This window comes from Pangasianodon hypophthalmus, chromosome 4 (genome assembly GCF_027358585.1).
Source record: "Pangasianodon hypophthalmus isolate fPanHyp1 chromosome 4, fPanHyp1.pri, whole genome shotgun sequence".
Taxonomy (NCBI): domain Eukaryota; kingdom Metazoa; phylum Chordata; class Actinopteri; order Siluriformes; family Pangasiidae; genus Pangasianodon; species Pangasianodon hypophthalmus.
In genome coordinates this window covers 27,310,042-27,330,721 of record NC_069713.1, presented here as the reverse complement: position 1 = coordinate 27,330,721, position 20,680 = coordinate 27,310,042, and the positions used below count along the sequence as shown (strand labels likewise).

Here is a 20,680-nt window from a genome sequence, read left to right as displayed (position 1 = left end):
CAAATTAAATAATCAGCATTATTTATTAGATTATTAGTCATTTTTAACTTAAATTTTACCTAAAAATCCATCCCATAGACTGTGAAACAAAAAACGTTTTTTTTTTTCTTTAATCTGATTTTTTTTTTTTTTTTTAAATGTAACTCCCACTTTATTATAAAAGTGTTATAAAAGTTAAAAAAGTGGAAGAGGCCTTGAGATTGCGGATATGGAGAGGAGGAAGCCGACAGGAAACCGTATTAGAACACAGCCATGATCACGTTTCTTCTGCAGATAACTGCAGTGTTGGTTTATATAAATGCTTTCACTCTGAGGGTTTAAAAAAAACAATTAAAGCACAAAAATTCAACATTTATTTTTTCAGACTACAAAATCCAAAAGTTTTTGGTTTCAAATGTCCCTTTTTTCCAGAATTAAAAAAAGAAGAAAAACCTCACATTACTTAAATGTTCGTGCATGATAACTCGATCCAGCAGGATTTTTTTTTGAAACACAAGATTGTAAAAGTCTAGAGGTGTTTCTCTAACAGAAAATATACATCATTTTCGAAAATGTACAAATTTTTCAGCTTGGATTTTCAGATCTACTTTTTCTGAGCCCTGAAATTTTAACTACAACAAAAAATCTGAACAAACATAATCCCCCCCCCACAAAAAAAGAAATTCAAACGGCTAATTCTTTTCTCTAACAGCATTATATCACTAATTTTTTATTTTCTAAATTATTCATTTTAAATTCCCTGAACTTGAGTCATGATATTCACAAATTATACAGTTCTTTACAAAAACAGCACTTTGATCTGGAACTTTTCTAGTGTTTGTGGATGAATTTCCATCCTTTTTTTTTTTTTTTTTTTTTTTTTTTTAAACAAAAAAGAAAGTGCTATAAAACAGTGGTAGTAAAACATTAAAAATAATTTCCTTCACCAGCTTCTAAAATTAAAACCTGTGTATAAAAATGTGTAAAATTCACTGTCACTGCCATAGAAATTCTATTCATCACGCTGTTGAACTGTGTGAGTGTGTTTAAATGTTCACAGATGATTCACAGTGAAGAATTAAAAGAAGAAAATGTCCTCCTGGTTGCTGCTCTTGGTTCTCTGATGGTTCTGTGGCTGAGCGGATTTTCGGAGAGCGTTTCCTGAATGTGGAGGCTTCGAGTTCAGAGCATGTTCTGGATAAATGTCTGAAAATCACCAAATTAACACAGCTTAAAGAACATGAAGATTTATACTCAGTCTCTGTCACGCTAACACACCATCACACAGACACTCACATGTTTAATAACTAGTTTACATTTGTAAACACACACATGCTATAAGATAGCTGAATACCTAGCATGCTAACACGCTAGCAAAGTACTGACAGATGTACAGATGGAATTTGTTCATAGTTATAAACAGCTGTGTTTCAAAGAACAGTGTGATTCCGACCCATTAGCTAGTGTGCTAATTAGCTAACAGAGTAACAAAGCTAACTAAAAGTAACTAAAACAAATGAAACCAAATGATTTTTCCAAAATGAAACATTTTACTGTTTATTCACCAGTGTTACTGTTTCAGCACGAAAACTGCTGCATAAACAACAAATTACACCATCACAGGATGTGTGTTACCTGCAGTGTGTGTATGTGTGTGTGCGTGTGTTACCTGCAGTGTGTGTATGTTACCTGTAATGTGTGTGTTACCTGCAGAGTGAGTGTGTGTGTGTGTGTATGTGATACTTGCAGTGTGTGTGTGTGTGTGTGTGTGTGTGTATGTGATACTTGCAGTGTGTGTGTTACCTGCAGTGTGTGCGTGTGTGTGTGTGTGAGATACTTGCAGTGTGTGTGTTACCTGCAGTGATTGTGTGTGTGTGTGTGTGTGTGTGTGAGATACTTGTAGTGTGTGTGTTACCTGCAGCGAGTGTGTGTGTGTGTGTGTGTGAGATACTTGCAGTGTGTGTGTTACCTGCAGTGTGTGCGTGTGTGTGTGTGAGATACTTGCAGTGTGTGTGTTACCTGCAGTGAGTGTGTGTGTGTGTGAGTGTGTGAGATACTTGCAGTGTGTGTGTTACCTGCAGTGTGTGCGTGTGTGTGTGTGAGATACTTGCAGTGTGTGTGTTACCTGCAGTGAGTGTGTGTGTGTGTGAGTGTGTGAGATACTTGCAGTGTGTGTGTTACCTGCAGTGTGTGCGTGTGTGTGTGTGAGATACTTGCAGTGTGTGTGTTACCTGCAGTGAGTGTGTGTGTGTGTGTTTGTGTGTGAGATACTTGCAGTGTGTGTGTTACCTGCAGCGAGTGTGTGTGTGTGTGAGAGATACTTGCAGTGTGTGTGTTACCTGCAGTGAGTGTGTGTGGGCTTGTGGTTTTCATTGCTCGTAAACTTCCTCCTTCATTTCCTGACACTTTAATGGGAAAAACTTCAGAAACTTCTATCGAGGCTGAAAAACCACACACACACACACACACACACACACACACCATGTTATTGCAGTATAGTGTGTAAACGCATTAAACTCACACAAACTCTTAGTAACGTAACAAAACACATTTCCAACTACGAACACTGCAAAAGCACATTAACACACAGTAAATAAATGTGTTATAAACCAGAGCTGCAACAACTAATCAACACAACGACTACGATCGACTACGAACTACGTCTCTTCACACCACAAAATAATAATGCTATCTGAATCAATTAGCATTTTTACTGTTATTTGGAAAGTACTACATGGCTTCATTTTCTTTAAGTACAGTAAGTATATTTTTTAGACATGTGTGAAGTCATCACATTTCCATCTTGCGAGTCGATCCCTAAAAGAGTCGATTCACTGATTCCAAGAATCAACCACAAAGCTTTGGAGTTGATTCTCCACACTGAAAATTCATTCCGTGTGCGCGTGCATGCACACACACACACACACACACACACACACACACACACACACACACACACACACACGGTAAGCAAAAAAAAAATAGCATCCGAGTATTTTGGTTAGTGAAACGGTCAGCAGATATCGGCCTTTATATTGAAGTTGACTCGTCTGAACAAATCAGAGCTTGTAAGGTAATATCCTCTAACAGTGATTCAGTGTGTGAAATCAGTTAAAAAAACAAAAAACAATAACTTCATTGATTATCTAAGTAAAGTTTAGCTGCAGCCCTGTTATAAACGCACGCTGTGTTCCTCAGGGTTCCGTCTCAAGCCCGATTATGTTTGCATTCTACATTCCTCCCTTCAATTCTGTGTGTAAAACGTAGAACGTGGGTGTTTGTGTCACCTGCGCTGTTGGTGCGATGATGTGAGTTCTTGCTCTTGTTCTTCTCCTTTCCTTTGCTAATGGCTAGTTTAGTTGGGATTTGCTGCTGGACGCCGCTGGATTTTAGTGCCTCGTTCGTCGCGCTCACCAGCTGGATGGGAACGTCCGCTTTCACGCTCGCTGTGACACTGATGCTCTCTTTGCGAGGAGGGACCAGCGGAGGGCGCTCTTGAGGTACGAGAGATCTGGTGCTGAGCATATCGTCAGATGATGAATACGGAACAGCCACCTAAGCAAACAAGATAAAAATAACCTAATTAGCGTACAATATGTATATCAGATTATGGTTAAAAAAAGTAACCGAAGGTCACATGAAGGTCACATGACTTCCTGCTGCTAAGCATTTAACTACCGAGATAGCAAGCTAACATAAAAGTGAGGACTTTGTTCCTATAGTAACACAACAGAACAGTCTACTGCGTGTAAATCAGCCATAGTAAAACAGGAAGGAGGCGTGGCTTCTGTAATTTAGTCACAGTAAAACAGGAAGGAGGCGTGGCCTGTGTGGGGTGGTTCTAATAAAAAAGGAAGGAGGTATGGCCTGTGACTGGGTGGTCCTAGTGAAAGAGTAAGGAGGCGTGACCTGTGTGAGGGCCAGCCCTAGGGAAAGCACTAGGAGGCATGGCCACTCTGTGTGTGTGTGTGTGTGTGTGTGTGTGTGTGTGTGCGAGGATTATATTTCACATTTGGTACATGTGCATTGTCCAGGTGTGAGGCTCCGCCCAGGTTGGTGAGGTTCTTGTGTTTTCTGAATCGCCTGATGTCCTGCTCCAATTTCTCCTTCTCTTTCTCCACGGTGCGAGTGCTCTCCCTCAGACGCTCCAGGTCCTGCTGGTACTCCTCTCGGCTCCGGCTCAAGACGTCCCTCTCAGCACAGAGCCATGCCTCCTTGTTTTTACACTCATCCATGCGGCGACTCAGTTCCTGTTCCCGCTCTTGCATGTACAGGAGGTGGCGCTGACGCTCGCGAGCCCACTCCTCCTGCTCCTTCCGCTGCTGCATGTGGACTTTCTGTAGGTGGAGGAGCTCCTCACGCTGCTTCTCCAGGTGGCGCTGTCGCTCCTGATCCTGGATGGAGCTGAAACGCTGACGGGAAGGACGCTCACGCTCTGACTGAGCCACACGCAGAACCTCCAACTCGCTGTCTTGCTGAGAGACCAGTGCCTGACACGCAAACACACACACGCACACACACACGCAATGCAGTCAGCTGATCAGTGTCTTTCTGCTACTTAACTGTGATTTCTCAAATAAATTTATACACTTTTTATTTCTTTACCTTTAGGCTGTACAGCATCCGTATCAGTTTATCTGCAGTCTCAATCCACTGGGGAAACACACACACACACACACACACACACACACACAGAGTAAGTTAAGTGTAATTTTGCATAATTTTAATGATAAATGTGAGAGTGAGAGCAGTTTAACCTCGGCTTTAAAGACGTGTGCTGGAAGAGGAGGAAAAGTAGAGCACCCTTCATCATCAGCCTGAAAATCACACAGAGATGAAGAGTAGATCAGAGAGAGAGAGAGAGAGAGAGAAAGAGCGAGAGAGAGAGAGAGCGAGAGAGAGAGAGTGAGACAGGTGTGTTACACACAGATAACTCGAGGGGATTGAGGTAAAGGTCTCTGAGATGAGGATCTGAGTTTGGTCTCTGATCTCTGGACCGAATTCCATCACCACCTGCAACACACAGTAACAATAATAATAATAAATTTGAGTTAACACATGCATCTGTAATTATTTTATTTTTTACTAGGTCTCGATGACAAATTCATCTAATATCTAACACAGTACGTGTTAATTAAAGCTCCAGTGCTGTGTTTTATCTTGTTTTATTTTGTTTCTACTGAAACCCAGATCACATCTCGGTTGGTGTGTGTAATGCAGCAGGAGTCAGGATTCAGGGATGAGTTAGCACAAGTTACAGCTACAGCAACATGCTGTGTGTGTGTGTGTGTGTGTGTGTGTGATATAGCGTGATAAACATTTCAGTGACCCACTCTCCCATAGGTTCCAGAAGGGGGCGCTGTTAACAGCCAAGCTGCTTCTATGTGTGTGAAACATTTTCGTTATGTTTTATATAAATCTTACTTTTTGTCATTCTGTTGTATGCAGGCAAAGTTTGTGATTTTCTGTGCAGCTCGACATCATCTCTCTCACCAGACAGAGGAATAAAGTTCATCTCCCCGTCCATCAACTGCATCTGTAAACTCTCAGCTGGAAAAAAAAAAAAAAAAAAACACACACTCAGAGAGAGTGCAGAGTGTGCTATTCACATAGAGCTGTTATTCACATTAGGTGTTTAGCTTTGGCTGATCTTTTCTGTAAAAGTAAACTCAGACTAGCTGATATTCACTGAAAGGGTGTGTGTGTACCCTGTATGATGGCGGTGTTCACGAGCAGCTCCCCCTGCTGGAGCTCAGAAGCAGAACCTCGCAGCAGCAGGCGTCTTGCTGTAGTCGAGCTCTCCACTGGAACCTCTAACAGGTCGGAAAAAATTTGCAGCTTCTGCCTGAGAATCTCCTCGATCTGAGCATCTTTCTCACACAGCTGCTCTACTCACACACACACACACACAAAATTATACACTATCTTAATGCTGTGTGTATTTATAATTGCGCTGTAGATTTATTATTGTTACCGTGAACTTCGCGGAGTTTATCAGGATAAACTTCTTCATGCTCCATAAGCTCTTCCTCTACATGTGGACATCTGAGGGGTAAGCGAGTGAGACAGGCAAGTAAGGGACAAAGTGGTTGAGACAGGCGAGTAGGCCTGTCACAATAATTACATTATCAACTTATTGTACGATATATGGACATGACCTCTATCATTTTTGCTGACCTCGATATTGCCCACTGTGTTTACATAAGAATGAATGTCACCAACATTTTAGCCATTCGCGCTGCTTCTGTCCTCTCGTCTGCTCTATCGTATTAAAATTCAAACTTCAAATATTCGTCGGATTTAAAATAAAAATGCACATTCAAATGTAAAAACTGTGTGAATTCGAATTTAAGATTTGTAGCAAATGCAGATGTGTACAGTTGAAAAAATGACATATTAACAATGCACTAACAATGCTTTTGGTGAAGAAAAATCTAGAAAGAGAAGTTCTAGTGTTTCAAATAATCCAGTCATAGTCAGTAATCCTGGGAATTGACCTGCTGTGCGAACAAATACACAAGTGAACTTGAACTTAAGCAACATGCTAGGTAGAATGGTAAGTCACGTTGTGAATACGCTCTTTCCGTAACAATGCACTAAAACACGGACAAAGAAAAAACTAAAGCATAAAGAAAATCGTTATGTCCAGAGACACTCTAATAAATGACTCTCTATACTCCTGTGCCAAATGTTTAATATTTAGTACAATTTTTGTTAATGGCCAAGACCAAGAGTCCATTTTATTTATTGTTTTGGTTGTGTTGTTTTATTTTATTTCTGTTTTTTTTTTTATTTTTTTTATTTAGGATGTTTAATTTTTTTTTAGGACTTTCCAATTCCAATGTCTGAATATTCTTAAGAATTAAAAGTTCCCTGCTCTTTTAAAGGGTGTACTTGGATTATGCCATCATATTATCATTATATCAGTGGAATAAAATGGTCTTAAAATGACAATTATATCGTTTATCCCATTATTTCTGGGACAATACATCATCCAACAAAAGTAGTTATCATGACAGGCCTACAGGTGAGGAAGGGACAAACTGAGCAAATCTACAATATATTTGATTATTGCTGTCATTCATTCATCCATTTTAATTTCATTACTGAAATACTGAATATCAAAACATAAACAAAACAAAATGTTTTACAGCCAAAACACACTGAAGCCTAAAGGTGTTCTATACTTTCTCAGTTTTGGTATTTACAGGTTAAGCTTATTTGAATTTAATTTAAAATTTGAATTTGAATTTCTTTTAAAATTCTTTGAATTAATTCTTCTTAATTTCCTAAATTATTTATATTTTCGCTTCATCTTTTCATCTTTTTACATTTTATCATTTGGTTTTTACTACCTGATTGTACAGCACTCTGAGTTACGATATGTATTTGTAAAAAACTTTCCATAAATAAAATGTATTATTATTATTATTATTATTATTATTATATAAATTGTACTCACTTCTCAATAGTTTCCCATATCTGCTGTCTCCAGCTGCTTCGTTCTTCAGCTGTTGAGGTGTGGAACTCGTACAGATCGGCTTTGACATCAGACGCTGAGATCAGATACATCGCCCGGTCACTGTGAGCCGCTTCCCTCACGATCAGCTTCTGCAGGGGAAGAACAGCGGGCTTCCCATCCTAACAAGCGCACACACACACACACACACGACTCTCAGGTTACAGAACATGATACTATAAACACAGCGAAAAAGCCCAGGCCAGTGTGTGATGAGCACAGGGTATAAGAGTGACTTTATACTCTTGCACCGACGCGTTTGTGAACGTGTGAAGGTGCCGTGTGCGGGCGGGTCACGTGTCTGCCTTCATACTTACACTTAACATGAACACAGAGCTACGCTTACCCACAATGACAAGGACATGCTTCAACATAGAAGTACAAACCAGGAGAGAGTGTGAGAAGTGGGTCTCAGAAAAGTGTGAGCGAGCAGTGAGTCTCAGAAAGGTGTGTGTGGGGAGTGTCTCAGAAAAGTGTGTGTAGGGAGTTTGTCTAATAAAATTGTGTGTGAGGATGGTGTCTCAGAGGAGTGAGTCTCAGGAGTGTGTGCGAGGAGCGAGTCTCAGATGAATGTGTGTGAGGAGTGAGTCTCAGACGAGTGTGTGTGAGGAGTGTGTGTGTGTGTGTGTGTGTGTGTAAAAGAGTGTTTGCTCACCAGAGGAGCGAATATGTATTTCTGGTCTTTCTCCTGTAGCAGCAGCAGTAAATCAGGCAGCAGAACCACAAGGATGTCCAAAGCTGCCAAACACAAAAGACTATCAGTATCAGTGTTCAACTTATACAGAAATGGCCAGTGGGGCCACCAGGGGGCAGTGCGAACACTTTGAGACACAGAGAAACATGCAGCCCTGGGAAAATTACACTCTGGGAACATGGAAACCTGAGAAAATTAGAAACAGGAACACAGGTGCCTGAGAAAATTAGATCCCGGGAACATGGGGGCCTGAGAATATTATACCCTGGGAAAAGGGAGACCAAGAAACACTGGACCCAGGCACCTGGAAACCCAAGAAAATTAGACCATAGGAACTTGTTGAGCTGGAAAATAAGCAAAAATATCTAGAAACAAGCTTAATAATCTTATTTAAAACAATTTAATAAAGAGAAATACTAGTTAAACTAGATATCATTTTTTGCAGTGCACATAATCCAAATTAGCAACAGAAAAATGTTAGCTATGTAAACATGTCGTTATTCAGTGCTGGGCGATACTAAGCAGTTACTTTCCCACCTTTGGACCTGTTTTGGGGTCTCCAGGTCAGTACACCTTCTCTCAGCAACTTCCTGTCATTCTGAAGCAGATCGTCTCTGCGGAAAATCTTGCCATTGCTCACCCTGCCATAGGATTTGGGTTCAAGGTTAGCAGCGATTTCCCGGAGCTGCTCATACTGATGGACCTGCATGTCCACGGTGGAGATTGTGTCCTTAATGCACTCCAGAGCATTTACAAGATCCTCATACTCCTGTGTGCTCGCTGACACAAAACAGAAACCAAAAAATGTCTTTTGATTAGCAGTGTGCTGATAATCAGGCTACAGGTTAACAGGATTATAACATTTAAAATGTAGTTAACTAACTGACTAGATTGTGTAACTGACTAGTGTGTAACTTAGTAGCTAGCTTTATATCAGTAGCTAAGTGTGTAATGGAGGCTATGAAATAAGTTCCTTGATACTATCCAGTGCATTACAAAACTAAATAAATACACCACACAAAACTGAAAGAGCATATATATTGATTTGCTTACTGTTTGAAATGACTCATATTACCAGAGAACACCAAAAACCCTGTGTTTACAGCTCATATAGATCAATATTGTGTTGATTTACACTTTAATTTGCTACATTTTGTTCCCTATAGAAATACACTACACTATCTATTGCACTTTGCCTTTTGAGATTCACCTCCATATTCCCTAAACAAGTACACTACATAGGGTATAGAACAATGGCTTTAACAACTCTGTAGTGCATTTAATGTCCAATAGGAGCCTTTTAGGATTCAGTTCCCCTAAATGTAAGTACACTTGTAGTAGATTTATGATTAAGGTTAAAATGATAAGAAATGTGTCAGAGAGACCATGTAAACCTGAACCTAGTCATCTAAACTATGCTTAACTACAATATTCCTCAGGGCATGTTTGGTATCAATCTAATTCACGTTTCATGGTGAACGATGTGGTGACATCATAAATATCATAGAAGTTTAGGAAATAACATATATGTAACAAAACATTACAGTATATGTTGCAATGTTTTTTCTTCACACACTAACACACACACGTACTGGCAACACCTGGTCTGCATGTGAGACATCTTGGCTTTGTTCCCACCGAATCATTCTCAGGAAATTAATTAACATACAGTTCCTTACGTTGAGATAGCCGGCTGGGGGTCCACCCTGCCCTAAAAATTGTGTCTCTTCCAATTGGTACTCTGGTTATGACACACTTCAAAGAGGCTCAGGGGTATAAAAATGGGGGCTTTACCATAAAGGGAAGGTTTTACCATTAGTGAGATGCTTTACCATCATGCATCCAGATGCATTTTCCATCAAGAGTCCTATGCCTGCGACTCTGTAAGTTCTCTTTGTTTTTACTTTCTGTATATTGTGCATTTGAGTTTTGAACAATAAAACCATTCATTACCTTATCTCTCAATACTCAGTAGCTCTTCTGCAAGAAGGGACTGTGCTTTAAAATGATTTATATGGTTATTAGAAATAGTTTCCTAGCTAAAGCTTTAGTACGTTAGACACTTTTGAAAGCGACCTCAGACGAGCTAAGAGAAGAGGCTAACACTTGCAAGTTTAATAAAACCTCTGACAAGTAAATAGGAAACGCCTAGGCTTGTGCGTCGATAGGAACCTATGAGGTAACAAAATAACTGTTTAATAAATAGGCTATATGCTAAATAGGCTATATAAAGCCTCTGACACATAAGAACCTCATTTTATAATGAAAGCTTTGCATGAAGCTATTTTAGAGTAAATACAAATAGAACACTGAGGTATTACACTTCTAGCAATAACTAGAAGATTATTAATTGGAGTCAGGTAATTAATTAACTGTATTGGAGTCAGATATTTAAGTCATAAAGTTAAAACACATATTTAACCTTCGGCTGCACCTATTTCTGTCCTTGGTCATAGGCGAGCAGCGGACTAAGATAATAATACCTTTATATTTTAGTCCTACACGCTACTTAGAGGGTGAAGTAATATGTGCTTTAGGGAGCCTTTGAGGATTACACTACACAGTGCTGGACAAATAATCTGTTCATTATTTGAAATTACTCATTATTAGAACACAGTATTAACTCTGAGTATGATTAAATTTTTAATTTTTTTTTTTTTAATTTTAAACAGTGCAATTATAAACATTCTTGAGATTGCACATAAGACTAAAACAACAGAAAGTAAAATATGATTCTTTACCTTCAGTGTTTTTAATAATGCGCTCCACCAGGACAGGGTATTTGGTGATGCGCTGTGTGATGAGCAGAATCCCCTCCGGAATGCCCAACCTCCTCACGATCGACAACTGACCAATTCTCTGACGACATGAAACACCATTATGTTATGTTTCATACACTGTGCCCCTCTTAACCCCAAACATGATCCAAACAATCACTTCTACGTAAATATAATCCATTAATAACAATGGTGTATTAGTGGAAAGAACATGAACTGTTGATATAAAGCTCTAAAAGTGTAAAGAGGGATACTTTCATGATGCACTCTGAGGAAAGGTACTCATTAAAACTGATTTTGCTAAAGCCAGCCAGCTACACTACAATCAACATGGCAAATGTAGCTCAAATACCAATGAAGCTACACTTGTGATTCAAGCTGCCTGCATTAGGTTTAACATTGTTCATGTACTATGTGACTGTATAAGTTATGTAACTAGCTTGTGTTGCTAGTTTGCTAGCTGTGTAATTAGGTGAACAGTGTTGCTGGTCAGCACTAAAATATCTGCATAAATCTGATAAACTAGAGAGTGATGGTGAATAAACAAATGTCACTTGTGCATGTAAAAGTGATGACACATGAGGACACTGACGTATCCAAACATGACGCTGCCCACTGAGAGTAAGACAAGTTGAAAAGGAGGTGGAGTTCAAAGAAGGTAATGAATATTAACGAAAGGTAATTCCGCACGGTCACTCACTCGTATCAGACTCTGAAACTTTTTATTGTTCTGGAATTGTTCTTTGTAGAAATTCACTGCCTCTGTGTGGTGACTGCAGAAAACACCGTAACTGTCCTGCAGCCTGCTTCTGAGCTCATCTGAAAACTACACACACACACACACACACAATAAGATACAAATGTGATGTAAAAACTAAGAGATGAATGATAACATTAGACACAGGTACATGGGCATGTGGGCACATGGGGAACTGGGAACATTAGACACAGGAACATTAGACACTTGGGAATATTGTGTGTGTGTGTGTGTGTGTGTGTGTGTATACCTGAGTGATAAGGATGTCTCCTATGTTACTGATGCAGTAGTTTTTGTCACTTCCTGCCTCCAGACACTCTCTGCGGCGGTTTTTCAGTCTCTGCAGGAAGTTCTGATGTTCGTACAGTAAACGGTCCAGACGAGGGAAGAGACGCTCAAGCTGAGATTCGTCCATCAGCAGTGAGTCCCGCAGCTCACGCAGATACACACTCAGCATGAGCTTCAGCGTCCGCACATGGTTTATCTCTGTCTGGATCAACTCTGTGAACCAAAACAACGATATAAACAAATAAAAACCACAGAGATTTCAAAGATGTTTGCTGAGAGTCAGGGACATAATACTCCATCAATCTCTGCTACTGTGGGCGTGTTAACGTGTTAAACCTCTTCTAACAGTCCTGATTTTGGACAAATATGAAGGAGCAGGTTTCACACGTGTCCTTCTTGGAGAAATGATGATAATTTAAATTACAATGAAAAAAGTTACACAATTGTCACATGGCTAACACACACTTTTAAACTTCTGTATTTAATATAATATAGTATTTTGCCTGTGTGTGAGATAAACAAACAAACAAACAAATTTGCTCACCGTGGATGACGTCTTGTCTCTTAACTGCATCTTTAGAGAAATTCTTCAAATACTGCTGATCTACAGCTAAACTCCATGTGGGAGCTTCAAAATCCCGAGCATCAGATTCCAGATCCTCCCTCAGAGCCAAGTACTGCACATCTACACACACACACAAAGTTTGGTAAAGAGCGCTGTGCTGCTCCTGAACATGTGTAGTGTACCTACTGCTACATATCAATCCATCAATCAGGTCACCCATCCACCCATTCACACATCCTTCCGTTCATCCATCCAGGCCTAAAACTATAAAACATACATCATCACAACTATTATATATAAATCAGTAAGAAGGAATAAAAAGAGAGATAAAAGGAGAAATAATCATCAACCCTCGATGTTGATGCCATCAGCTGTCAACTCGTCCAGGACAGATTTGTGTCGGAGCTGATCACTCTCCTCCATCCTGCTCACCTCTTATCTATAAAGATATAATAAATAAAACAAACTTAGCCGTGTGCTGCGTCATTTCAATCACCTGAGATTTAACTTCTGATTTAACAATCAGAAATAACTGCTGTGGAATGTGGAGATGATTATTAAAGCAGAATTTCCTGCGTGCTGATTAACAGACAAGTTCAACATCACCAAACACACACACATTATATACACATTATATATATACACACACACACATATATACATATATATATATACACACACACACACACACACACATATATCTCCAATCAATAAACCTATTTCATAGTTATTATAATATATTACTAATATTATTAGCATGAAATCCAAAAAAGTTTGTGAAAATTATCACTGCTGTGAAATAACTTTTAGCTGAATCAGAAACAGTACAAATACAAAAATCAGCTGTGTAACATTCTGCTGAAATAATGCTCAGAATACTCCAGCTCTCTCTGTGGCCACACCTCTGGCTCATGGCCACACCTCTCTCAGTGATTCATGAGGCAGACAACACAACAGGAAGAAGTGTAAAACTCACCGAGCCTGGTGTTATCAAAAACAGGAAAAGCAGGACAACTCACTCACACACACGTTAATGACCTGTGCACGTGCAATGGGGACAAAACAAGAAATGTCTTTTACATAATTACCTGTGCAGGATGAAAGAAAAACAAGAACAGTGCAAACAGAGAGACAGAGAGAAAGCAGACCGACAATAACAGACAGAGAGAGAGAGAGTGAGACAGACAGGTGCAGTGTGTAGTGCCCTTGACTTTCTGTCTGCCTCTCGTGTCTTTGTGATGAGTGGAACACACTCAGTTTCACCTTGTCTAATGTTTACACACACTGTATCTCATTTACTGGTTGGGTTACTATGTGTCTGTGTCTCTCCACACCCAGCAGCATGCGCACACACACACACAGTGTTAAGTGTATAACTTGTTCTGAAGCGTCACCGCCCTTCCGCACATTCCCATTATAAATCACATCAAAACATCTGGAATGTGTTTCGGTGTTACACTGTGATTCCCTGTATTGCTCCTCGACAACCAAATGGATGCTCCGTAGTGCTCCCCAACAACCAGTCAGATTCTCCATAGTGCTCAACAACAACCAGTCAGATTCTCCATAGTGCTCCCCAACAACCAGTCAGATTCTCCATAGTGCTCCCCAACAACCAGTCAGATTCTCCATAGTGCTCCCCAACAACCAGTCAGATTCTCCATAGTGCTCAACAACAACCAGTCAGATTCTCCATAGTGCTCCCCAACAACCAGTCAGATTCTCCATAGTGCTCAACAACAACCAGTCAGATTCTCCATAGTGCTCCCCAACAACCAGTCAGATTCTCCATAGTGCTCCCCAACAACCAGTCAGATTCTCCATAGTGCTCCCCAACAACCAGTCAGATTCTCCATAGTGCTCCCCAACAACCAGTCAGATTCTCCATAGTGCTCCCCAACAACCAGTCAGATTCTCCATAGTGCTCCCCAACAACCAGTCAGATTCTCCATAGTGCTCAACAACAACCAATCAGATTCTCCATAGTGCTCAACAACAACCAGTCAGATTCTCCATAGTGCTCAACAACAACCAGTCAGATTCTCCATAGTGCTCAACAACAACCAGTCAGATTCTCCATAGTGCTCAACAACAACCAGTCAGATTCTCCATAGTGCTCCTCAACAACCAATCAGATTCTCCATAGTGCTCAACAACAACCAGTCAGATTCTCCATAGTGCTCAACAACAACCAGTCAGATTCTCCATAGTGCTCAACAACAACCAATCAGATTCTCCATAGTGCTCAACAACAACCAGTCAGATTCTCCATAGTGCTCAACAACAACCAGTCAGATTCTCCATAGTGCTCCCTAACAACCAGTCAGATTCTCCATAGTGCTCAACAACAACCAGTCAGATTCTCCATAGTGCTCAACAACAACCAGTCAGATTCTCCATAGTGCTCAACAACAACCAGTCAGATTCTCCATAGTGCTCAACAACAACCAGTCAGATTCTCCATAGTGCTCAACAACAACCAGTCAGATTCTCCATAGTGCTCAACAACAACCAGTCAGATTCTCCATAGTGCTCCCCAACAACCAGTCAGATTCTCCATAGTGCTCCCCAACAACCAGTCAGATTCTCCATAGTGCTCCCCAACAACCAATCAGATTCTCCATAGTGCTCCCCAACAACCAGTCAGATTCTCCATAGTGCTCCCCAACAACCAGTCAGATTCTCCATAGTGCTCAACAACAACCAGTCAGATTCTCCATAGTGCTCAACAACAACCAATCAGATTCTCCATAGTGCTCAACAACAACCAGTCAGATTCTCCATAGTGCTCAACAACAACCAGTCAGATTCTCCATAGTGCTCAACAACAACCAGTCAGATTCTCCATAGTGCTCCCCAACAACCAGTCAGATTCTCCATAGTGCTCCCCAACAACCAGTCAGATTCTCCATAGTGCTCCCCAACAACCAGTCAGATTCTCCATAGTGCTCAACAACAACCAGTCAGATTCTCCATAGTGCTCAACAACAACCAGTCAGATTCTCCATAGTGCTCAACAACAACCAGTCAGATTCTCCATAGTGCTCAACAACAACCAGTCAGATTCTCCATAGTGCTCAACAACAACCAGTCAGATTCTCCATAGTGCTCAACAACAACCAGTCAGATTCTCCATAGTGCTCCTCAACAACCAATCAGATTCTCCATAGTGCTCCCCGACAACCAGTCAGATTCTCCATAGTGCTCCCCAACAACCAGTCAGATTCTCCATAGTGCTCAACAACAACCAGTCAGATTCTCCATAGTGCTCAACAACAACCAGTCAGATTCTCCATAGTGCTCAACAACAACCAGTCAGATTCTCCATAGTGCTCAACAACAACCAGTCAGATTCTCCATAGTGCTCAACAACAACCAGTCAGATTCTCCATAGTGCTCCTCAACAACCAATCAGATTCTCCATAGTGCTCAACAACAACCAGTCAGATTCTCCATAGTGCTCCCCAACAACCAGTCAGATTCTCCATAGTGCTCAACAACAACCAGTCAGATTCTCCATAGTGCTCAACAACAACCAATCAGATTCTCCATAGTGCTCAACAACAACCAGTCAGATTCTCCATAGTGCTCAACAACAACCAATCAGATTCTCCATAGTGCTCAACAACCAATCAGATTCTCCGTACTCCTCCTCAAAAACCAATCAGATTCTCCACAGTGCTCCACGACACCCAGAGTGCAGATTGAAATACAGACAGAAAGAAAGGCAGAGACTGAGAGGCAGAGAGCCCGACCAATAGATAGAAAGAGAGACAGGGAGACCTACTGACTGACAAAAAGAAAGTCAGTCATGGAAAGATAAACAGACTTCTTTAACGTGGTTATTTTACAGTAAACTGACAGCAAACTGAAAATTATTGAGAATTCTCATGAGTGTTTAAAGTTTCTATTCCTGAGGAACATGAGCTTCATGGATCTGTTAAAACAGTTTAATGAAACAAATCTGCAAAGCATCTGTGAATGTTTCACGTTTCTAACGTTAGTAACAATAGCTTCAGTGGAATACCTGTTGTGCAAAATCATGGAAAGTGTAAAACTCGACTGGTGTTAAAACCAGGATGAGTCCTGTGAGTGTGTGTGTGTGTGTGTTGGAGTGAAAGATCAGATTTAGGCCCATTTCTGTTCACACTGACAGGGAACACACCGCATCAGTGTTACTGACAATGACAGGAATAAAAACTGACAGGTCGGGTTTTACACTCCAGCACTGTGCGAGTTCAGTCTGTGTGTGTTGCCCCGAGGCTTTTCTTTCTGCACGATGTGTGTGTGTGTGTGTGTGTGTGTGTGTGTGTGTGTAAAACAGCTGATCTGAAAAAGTGGAAAAAGGCAAATGAGGCAGAGTCCTAAACTCGTAGCTCTCCTCCACCTGCTCCTCACATTTGTTTTCTCTCTATGTCACTTCCTCACCATCTTTTACTAAACATACAAACAAATAAATAAATAACCGTTTAATAAATAGCATTTAAAATAAATATAATTTTACACCAAATAAGCTCACACCAGCTTTTACCAATTAAAAAATTATTTCAATTCACCCAATACTAAATAAATAACTAATTTCTTTTACTACATACATACATAAATATCATTGTTTACCAAATACATAACTAAAAGTGTGTGTGTGAGAGAGACTGCCTGTAACCTGTAACACACCTGGCTCAATGATTAGCTTGTGTTCAGTGGAAAAACAAACTTTGTGAGCAGCTTTTGTGAAACTGTTTCAAACCGTTTTGGGGGTTATTTAAAGTAACCCACAGCGGCATCCAATTTTAACATTTAAGGGACAAAAATTAGAATTTATCTCTTTATTGTGCAGTGAAGAGAGTCAGTGAAGAGAGTCAGTGAAGAGAGTAAGTAAAGGCAGTCAGTGACGGGAGTCAGTGAGAATAGTGAAGAGAGTAAGTAAAGGCAGTCAGTGACGGGAGTCAGTGAGAGTAGTGAAGAGAGTAAGTAAAGGCAGTCAGTGACGGGAGTCAGCAAGCGTAATTAAAGACAGTCAGTGAAGAGAGTCAGTGAGAGTAATTAAAGAGAGTAAGTGAAGAGAGTCAGTGAAGGGAGTAAGTAAAGAGAGTCAGTGAGAGTAATTAAAGAGAGTAAGTGAAGAGAGTCAGTGAAGGGAGTAAGTAAAGAGAGTCAGTGAGAGTAATTAAAGAGAGAAAGTGTAGAGAGTCAGTAAAGGGAGTCAGCAGGAGTAAGTAAAGGGAGTCAGTGAGAGTAATTAAAGAGAGAAAGTGTAGAGAGTCAGTAAAGGGAGTCAGCAGGAGTAAGTAAAGGGAGTCAGTGAGAGTAATTAAAGAGAGTAAGTGTAGAGAGTCAGTAAAGGGAGTCAGCAGGAGTAAGTAAAGGGAGTCAGTGAGAGTAATTAAAGAGAGTAAGTGTAGAGAGTCAGTAAAGGGAGTCAGCAGGAGTAAGTAAAGGGAGTCAGCAAGAGTAAGTAAAGACAGTCAGTGAACCGAGTCATTAGCTACGTTTACATGGACACTAATAATCCGATTGTAATTGGACTAGAAGCACAATCAGATCTAAAAAGTCACATGTAAACACGTCAATCGGAATGAATTGGCCAAAACCGATTAAAATTTCATTCGGATTGTAAGGGGTGGTTTAAACCTTTTCTAATCCGATGGAGAGGACATATAAACACTTCATCGGGTTGAAAATGAAACCAGATAGTTCTGCATGTGCAATGACGTACAAATCACGTAATGACGTATGACGCACGGCTGTCAGTGGTATTGGGGCTCTGACCGTAGCCTCACCAGGTGCCATGTTCCCCTCCACCATGGAGCATAGTGTCATAAATGACTTTCGTGTCATCCTAAAATTCTCCTTCCACTCCTCGTCTGTGAAGTGGTGCAAGACGACGTTGTCCCACCGGTCCTTGCTTTGGACACTCATCCACAGACGCCTTGTTCTGGGCTCGGGAAGGGGCATTTTAATTGCTTGATAAATACACGCAGCACCGCACAAAACATCACGCGCTCGTCGACTTCTAATTAGCAGCTGAAATAGGCAAATGTTAAGTCTGCTTTTTAAAACGAAAAAAAGAAGCAATGGCAAGAGAGTGGCTGCTAGTATCTGCATGTTGGAACGGCAGGAAACGTGTATTCGTGCACTGTGCACATGTCAGAAGATTCTGTCATGTAAACGCGCACATCAACCCGATTACTTTATTCAGCGTTCTTGTAAACACTGTGATCGGATTAATCAATCTGATTGATTTCATTCCGATTGAAACAAAAAGTGTCCATGTAAACATGACTAGTGAGAGTTAGTGAACCCAGTCAGTGAAGAGAGTAAGTAAAGGGAGTCAGCAAGAGTAAGTAAAGGGAGTCAGCGAAGAGAGTGAGTGAAGAGAGTAAGTAAAGGGATTTAGTGAACCAAGTCAGTGAGAGTTAGTGAACAGAGTCTGTGAGTGTCAGTGAACAGAGTCAGTGAGAGTTAGTGAACAGAGTCAGTGAGAGTCAGTGAAGAGAGTCAGTGAGAGTCAGTGAAGAGAGTCAGTGAGAGTCAGTGAAGAGAGTAAGTGAACACAGTCAGTGAGAGTCAATGAGAGTTAGTGAAGAGAGTAAGTGAACAGAGTCAGTGAGTGTCAGTAAACAGAGTCAGTGAGAGTCCGTGAGTGTCAGTGAACAGAGTCAGTGAGAGTCAGTGAGTGTAAGTGAACAGAGTCAGTGAGAGTCAGTGAGAGTCAGTGAGTGTCACTGAACAGAGTCAGTGAGAGTCAGTGAACAGAGTCAGTGAACAGAGTCAGTGAGTGTCAGTGAACAGAGTCAGTGAGAGTCCGTGAGTGTCAGTGAACAGAGTCAGTGAGAGTCAGTGAACAGAGTCAGTGAGTGTCAGTGAGAGTCAGTGAACAGAGTCAGTGAGTGTCAGTGAGAGTCAGTGAGTGTCAGTGAACAGAGTCAGTGAGAGTCAGTGAACAGAGTCAGTGAGTGTCAGTGAGAGTCAGTGAGTGTCAGTGAACAGAGTCAGTGAGAGTCAGTGAACAGAGTCAGTGAGTGTCAGTGAGAGTCAGTGAGTGTCAGTTAACAGAGTCAGTGAGAGTCAGTGAGTGTCAGTGAGAGTCAGTGAGTGTCAGTGAACAGAGTCAGTGAGAGTCAGTGAACAGAGTCAGTGAGTGTCAGTGAACAGAGTCAGTGAGAGTCAGTGAACAGAGTCAGTGAGAGTCAGTGAACAGAGTCAGTGAGTGTCAGTGAACAGAGTCAGTGAGAGTCAGTGAACAGAGTCAGTGAGTGTCAGTGAACAGAGTCAGTGAGTGTCAGTGAACAGAGTCAGTGAACAGAGTCAGTGAGTGTCAGTGAACAGAGTCAGTGAACAGAGTCAGTGAGTGTCAGTGAACAGAGTCAGTGAGTGTCAGTGAACAGAGTCAGTGAGAGTCAGTGAACAGAGTCAGTGAGAGTCAGTGAACAGAGTTGAAGCCACGCAGTGAAACTGATGAACAGATGGCAGATAAATCACACACAGGGAATGCATGGAATGCAGGAGACACAAACCGAAAAAACAAAAACTACCAAAATTTAAAAGCTACCCCACTGAAAGTTTTATTTTAACTTTTTTTTTCGACATTTAAATTTTAACGTGCACGCGCAGTCCTCGGCCTTAACTACACCAACGTTAAAAAGTCGTTAAAGTTTTAACCACAAAGTCATTTACTCACCAGTTTAATCTTCTTCTAAAACCAGGACATCATTCCACAACATTTAATCCCAAACTCTGAAGCGCACAGTGAAATAATATCAGCTCGTGTGTGTGCGTGTTTATTTTATTTTGTTTTTAACTTCTTTGTCATTTCTTCACTCCGGCATACGTACAGCAAGTGCACACGAAACCAAGGGCTAGAGACAAGCCACACCCACTTCCGGTGAAACCATGACCAATCCCGCGACAGGTGAGCTTTATACCACGCCCACTTCCGAGGAGACGACAGGGAATTCACTGGTCTCTATGGCGCTGCATTCCGGAGTGTGACGAGGCTCAGAAATGCGGCAGGAGAAAGACCACTTTCTTTCATTTATTTCTTAACATATTTATATCAGAAAATAAATTGAATTCGAAAAAATACACAATACCACACTGC

General features: G+C 40.9%; 1 protein-coding gene across 4 annotated transcripts; it reads right to left on the bottom strand.

Moving 5' to 3' along the window:
- Positions 1–336: 336 nt before the first annotated feature.
- arhgef18a (rho/rac guanine nucleotide exchange factor (GEF) 18a) lies at positions 337–20,474 on the bottom strand. Of its 4 annotated transcripts, XM_026936656.3 has the most exons (20): positions 20,261–20,474; positions 13,556–13,617; positions 12,930–13,018; positions 12,559–12,699; positions 11,977–12,227; positions 11,670–11,795; positions 10,934–11,051; positions 8,730–8,972; positions 8,154–8,236; positions 7,442–7,620; positions 5,954–6,024; positions 5,688–5,867; positions 5,404–5,529; positions 4,907–4,992; positions 4,737–4,796; positions 4,585–4,632; positions 3,990–4,469; positions 3,267–3,534; positions 2,319–2,420; positions 337–1,185 (listed from the first exon to the last, which is right to left on the bottom strand). In XM_026936656.3, the coding sequence occupies exons 3-20, from the start codon at positions 13,000–13,002 to the stop codon at positions 1,058–1,060; spliced, it is 2,763 nt and encodes a 920-aa protein (XP_026792457.1). In that variant the 5' UTR covers positions 13,003–13,018; positions 13,556–13,617; positions 20,261–20,474; the 3' UTR covers positions 337–1,057. The 4 variants fall into 4 exon arrangements, with proteins under 4 accessions (XP_026792457.1, XP_026792458.1, XP_026792456.1 ...); XM_026936657.3 differs by lacking the exon at positions 13,556–13,617 and having other exon boundaries at positions 3,999–4,469; XM_026936655.3 differs by lacking the exon at positions 13,556–13,617 and having other exon boundaries at positions 20,261–20,473.
- Positions 20,475–20,680: the final 206 nt, after the last annotated feature.